The 5,857-nt window shown below is 47.6% G+C and overlaps 1 protein-coding gene across 3 annotated transcripts in view; it reads left to right on the top strand.

Moving 5' to 3' along the window:
• The first annotated feature begins 2,654 nt into the window (after window positions 1–2,654).
• Window positions 2,655–5,857, top strand: part of Marchf2 (membrane associated ring-CH-type finger 2) — a 35,804-nt gene continuing 32,601 nt past the window's right edge. Inside the window, exon 1 of one of the 3 annotated variants that reach the window (XM_057772526.1) lies at window positions 2,655–2,791. Coding sequence is in view for 2 of the 3 variants with exons in the window: in XM_057772527.1 (XP_057628510.1) it covers window positions 3,059–3,081 (23 nt within the window). In the remaining variant the exon portion in view is untranslated. Of the gene's footprint in view, window positions 2,792–2,821; window positions 3,082–5,857 lie in introns of those variants that run through there. The other 2 variants (XM_057772527.1, XM_057772525.1) reach the window with 2 other exon arrangements.

Genomic DNA, 5,857 nt, shown 5'->3' with positions numbered 1-5,857 from the left:
TTTTTTTTTTGGTTTTTCGAGACAGGGTTTCTCTGTGGCTTTGGAGCCTGTCCTGGAACTAGCTCTTGTAGACTAGGCTGGCCTCGAACTCACAGAGATCCGCCTGCCTCTGCCTCCCGAGTGCTGGGATTACAGGCATGCGCCACCACAGCCCAGGTTGGATTTGTTTTTGAAGACACAGTTTCTCTGTAGCTGTGTCGAGTAGGCTGACCTGCAAGTCACAGAGATTTGCCTTCTGTCTTGGAAGGCTGGCATTAAAGGCTGCTCCACCACACACTCCCTGCCTTTTAAACTCCTTTTTACCATTGCTGTTGAAACTGAACAAAAGTGCCTCCACATTGTTTCTTACAACATTCATACTCAAGGAAAGTTACTAAAGCCAGGCCTGGTGACTCCTGCCAGCCATAACGCACCGGGAAACAGGAGTTCAAGGTCCTTGGCTGCATAGCCAGTTCAAAACAAGCTTGGGCTTCTTGAGAGCCTGTATCAAAATAAAGGTGCATCCAAGGTAATAGAAATAAATACTGATAAAGTGGGGGTGGGGTGGCACCTGCCTGTAATCTTACACTTGCCAGGGTGAGGCAGCAGCATCTGGACTACATAATAAGACCCCGTTTCTCACAAACAAAAAATGATTCAAAGAATTGCTAATGCTTGTCTTATAATATTCATATTAGTTAATGGGTCCCCAGGATCTTGAGCGGTGCCTGGACCATAATAATGCTACCTTCTGAATTTTGATCTCTTGATCAAAATTGTTGTTTCTCTTGATATGGTCTCTTGCAGTTCAGGTTGACCTCAAATTTCCTACGTAGTTGACAGGTGACCTTGAACCTCCTGGCAAGTACTGTCATAATTCAGATTACAGGGTGCTGGGGAAAACTTACTCTGTAGACCAGGCAAGCCTCAAACTCAGAGAGGTCTGCCTGTTTCTGCCTCCCAAGTACTGGGATTAAAGGTGTGTGCCACCACCACCATCTGGTTCAAATTTAGGACTTTGTGTATGCTAGGCAAGTTCTACTAAGTGTCGTAGTTTTATTAGTGTGTGTGTGTGTGTGGTGTGTCTGAGTGTGTCACTGTGTGTTCAAGCAGAACAAACAAGTGTGTTGCTGGGCGGTGGCGCACACCTTTAACCCCAGCACTGGCAGGTCTCTGTGAGTTTGAGGTCAGTCTGGTCTACAAGAGCTCCAAAGTAACACAGAGAAACCCTGTCTCGAAAAACAGCAACAACAAAAAGTTTGTATGCATGGGTATCTCTCTTTTCACCTTATTCTCCTAAGGCAGGGTCTCTTAGTAGAACTGGTACTAAAATGACAGTCAGTAAAGCCCCAGTCACTCTCATGTCTACACCATTCACATCACTGGGGTTACAGGAGTTCTAGGCCTTGTTCAGCTTCCCTTCCTTCCTTCCTTCCTTCCTTCCTTCCTTCCTTCCTTCCTTCCTTCCTTCCTTCCTTCCTTCCTTCCTCCCTCCCTCCCTCCCTCCCTCCCTCCCTCCCTCCCTCCCTCCCTCCCTTCCTTCCTTCCTATTTGTTTTGTTGAGACACGGTTTCCCTGTGTGGCTTTGGTGCCTGTCCTGGAATGAAACTAGCTCTCTTAGACTAGACTGGCCTTGAATTTACAGAGATCTGCCTACCTCTGCCTCCCGCAAACTGGGATTAAAGGTGTGAGCCACCACCATTCATTCAACTTTTTTATGTGGATACTGGGAACTTGAACTCAACTAACAGATCCTCGTGTTTGCTGGGCAAGAGCTCTTGCACATTGAGCCATGTCCACAGCTATTTCTACTATCGCTTGCTTCATTTCATTTTCTTTCTTAATTTCTTTCTTTCTTCCTTTTTTTTTTTTGTTTTTTTTTTTTTTTTTGAGATAAGGCTTCTTCTCTTTGTAAGCACCTTGGCTGTCCTGGGACTCCCTTTGTAGACCAGGCTGGCCTTGAACTCACAGATTTTCCCCTCCCCATCTTTGCCTCCTGAGTGCTGGGATTAAAGGCGTGTGCCAAGGCTGCCTGGCTTCTTGCTCCATTTTTTTTTTTTTTTAAATGTATCTCTTGCATGATTAGGGACTAAAGATGTGGGCTTTAGTCTCCTCCACAACACCCTAATCCTTCTGGGCCGGTTCTGTGATCATACCGTCTCCCCGTACCCTAGGATTGGTAAGTGTGATAAGGATGAATGTCCAGTAAACTCGAAACCCTTGATTCAATTCTAGCACTCCAGAGCTCTGGAAAGGTGGAGGACAGAGGATCAGAGAGGTTCAAGGTCATCCTCCCCTACAAAATGCGTTCGAGACTAGCCTGGTTCATACAAGTCTTCAAAAAAGACTGAAAAAAAAGCGTAAAGCAGTCACTTGGCAACAGTCAAGTTCAGGTCTGCCGCGGCGTTGTTTACTTAAGCGCGCCTTTGTTCTGCAGCAGGCTCAGGCAGCAAATCTACAGCTCTAGCTTGTGATGGGGAGGAGCCGGGATGAGGCGGGACCCATTCTGGGGGCGGAGCCAGGACGCGGCAGGGGCGGAGCCAGAAGCTGCGGCGCCGCTGGGCCTGGACCTCCCAGGACGTCCCCGTAGCTACAGGCTCCACCTCCTGGGCGGGACGTGATCTCTGATTGGCAGATGTGGCTGAGAGGCGGTCTCTATTGGTTCGCCGTGCTGTCCGCTCGGCGGGCGGTGCCCGGACGCAGGTGCCGGCCGGAGCGGAGCAAGCAGCTGCTGACTGGCCGGGCCGGGCCGGGACCCGGGCCAGGGAGAACCGAGGGGCCTGCGCGGTCGCCCGGCCCGGCCGCGAATCAGGTAGGCACGGAACAGCGGGTCAGGCCCGAGTATGCAGGCGGGTCCACTGATCCCGGGTTCGAGGCCCCGGCTCAGTACTCGGGTGGGACAGCTAGGTTTGTACTCTTGGCCTCAGTCCTGCTCAGGACGCAGGCACCTCAGTTTTCATTTCGAGGTTGGTGAGAGATCTCGGTGTCTCGGCACGCAGTAAGAACCTCCATGAGCCTCGGTTTCCCCATCTGTGAAAAGTGGGTCATCTCAGAACCAATCTGATTTAGGAGATGGCTGATGAGGAAAGCGCCTGGCATACGGTAGGTGGTCAATAAGTGGCTAATGTCACTAAGGATTCTGTCTGGGTAATAATTAACGTGATAAAGAGTTGGGCGCTTCACAAAAAGCTACTCAGAGTGCACTGTACTGAAAATGTTGTTTTTCAAACGCTAGTCAGGGACTGCCAAGATGGCTCAGCTGGTCAAGGTGCTTGCTTGAGTTCTGCCTCGAGGTCTCACGGTCAAAGAAAAAACTGATTCCAGAAAGTTTGAACTCCGTAGGCTCATCCTTGCATGGGTACAACCGCATGCATGTGCACAAACACACACAAAATAAGGAGAATCGAAAACAGTTTTTAAAAACTCTGTAGTCAGAGTTTATGTGGTTAGTGGGAAACAGACTGGGTGAATCCAAATGAGCAAATTGAGGCTCAGTGAAGTTAAGGCTGTGGCCCCGGGCCGAGCAGTAAAGGAGACTCCGGATTAAACTTAATTTCTGGACTAGGGATGTAGTTCAGTACTTGCCTAAAGTGTACTTGGCCCTGGGTTCAATCCTCAGTGCTGACACATACACACACACACACACACAAAAAAAAAAAAAATAATAATAATAATAAAAATAAAAAAAGAGACAGATGCGGCCAGAAAAACAAATTAACTTGAATCAGGACATACAATATCAGTGACAGAGCCAGGATAAAGTGCCTAGGTCATGGCCCATGGTGGCACAGGTCAGTTTTCTCAGGTACTTTGGAGGCTGAGGCAGGAAGAGTTCAAGGCCTGACTGGGTTACTTAGTAAGCCATGGGTTTGTTTAGTGCTTTTTTGAAACACTTATTTTTTGTTTTTATCTTATTTTTGAGACACGGACTCACTATGTAGCTTCGTCCTGGAACTCTATATGGAGACCAGGCTAGCTTTGAATTCAAGAGATCCAACTGCCTATGCCCCCAAGTGCCAGGACTAAATGTAAGTGCCACAATGCCTAGCTGTTTTTTAAATTTATGTATATGTCCCTTTATGAATTTATGTCTATTATGTGAGGGCCCTCAGAGGCCAAAAGAGGGTGTTGGATCCCCTGGAACTGGAATTACAGTTGTGAGCCACCATGTCGGTTCTGGAAACCAAAACCAAACTTGTCCTCTGCAAGGGCAGTAAGTGCTTTCAACTGCAGACCCATCTCACAAGCCCCATGATACTTCAAAACATTTGTTCATTTATCTGTTTTGTTTATATATGAGTTTGGGAGCCCTCACCTGCCACAGCTCATGTAGAGATCACAAGACAACTTTTGAGAGTCAACTTTTTCTCCTTTCCTACCATGTGGGTTCTAGGGATTAAACTCAGCTCATCAGACTTGGTGGTGTCAAGCACCTTTACCCAAGGAGCCATCTCACCAGTCTTTAAAATAAAATTAAAAAAAAAAATTCAAGGAAAGCCCTGGAAGCTGGGCATGGTGGCACGTGCCTGCATTCAGTGCAGGCACTCAGGAGAATGAGCAGGAGGGCTGCTGCAAGTGAGTGCAGCCAGGCACAGCGCCAGAGAGTGCGTGTCTGTGAGCCTCTAGCTGGAGAGAAGATGCTGCAGTGTAGCTCAGAGATTTACTTAACATACGTGATCTCTGTCATTACACATGGGTGCGGGACTCAGAGATGTGACCATGGGTAAGGTCCCCACTCCTGAAGTAAACCTTTACTCATGCTCCTGTTGACTCACAATCTGAGTGTGACGATGCATGCCTGTCATCCCAGCACACAGGAGGCTGAGGCAGGAAAATCACCGGAAATTCAAGGCCAGTGTATACTATGTAATGAAACGCTGTCTCAAAAGCAAAACAAAGGAACAAAAACTAGGGGTTTGGAGAGTTGGTTAAAAATACTTGCTAAATAATCCCAGCACTCGGGAGGCAGAGGCAGGCGGATCGCTGTGAGTTCGAGGTCAGCCTGGTCTACAAGAGCTAGTTCCAGGACAGGAACCAAAAACTATGGAGAAACCCTGTCTCGAAAAAAAAAAAATACTTGCTAAACTGAACGATATCCTAGCACTCATGAGTCAGAGGTAAGCTGATCTCTGTGAGTTCGAGGCTAGCCTGGTCTACAGAGGGAGTTCCAGAACTGTTACAGAGAGAAACCCTGTCTCAAAAAACAAACAAAAAAAACAACAAAAACAAGAAAAGAACCCTTGCTGCTCTTGCAGAGGACATGGGATAAGTTCCCAGGGCCTTCATGGTAGCTAAGAGCAATCTGTAGCTCCAGTTCTAGGGAATTCAGTCCCCTCTCCTCTTCAAGCACCTACTGGACACACATAGTGTACTTACATACATGCAGGCCAAAACTCATACATGTAAAATAAAATTAATAAAACAATTAATAAAATTAATAAATAAAATTAAACAAGTCAGCCACAACAAAAAAGAACTAGTGTCTATTGAAGACCAGACAACTCACTGTACAGTTTAAGTTCAAATCCTGGCTCTGTCTCTTGCTAGCCGTGTGACCTTCTGAACTTTGGCCTCTTCTTCAATCAGTGAGACTAATTACTGGGCTTGTAGTTTTGTTGTGCAGACCTGATGAATGGCCCTAGAACTGTGTCCCTCTGAGGGCAGGCTAGCCTCTGAGGGCAGGCTAGCCTCTGAGGGCAGGCTAGCCTCTGGGGCTCCTCTAACTGATTCTTCCGATCTGTTTCAGAGTGGGGAGTGAGACATGAGTGCAGCAAAACCACGTGCGGTCACCATGCTAGATCTGGGTCTGGGTGTGGGGACAGCGGGACGGATGCCTGGCAAAGTTCCTCTTTCTAGAGTTCACTGGAGAGTGTGAAGA

The sequence above is a fragment of the Chionomys nivalis genome, chromosome 6 (genome assembly GCF_950005125.1).
Source record: "Chionomys nivalis chromosome 6, mChiNiv1.1, whole genome shotgun sequence".
In the NCBI taxonomy this organism is placed as follows: Eukaryota; Metazoa; Chordata; class Mammalia; order Rodentia; family Cricetidae; genus Chionomys; species Chionomys nivalis.
This window is presented reverse-complemented; position numbering and strand designations above follow the sequence as displayed.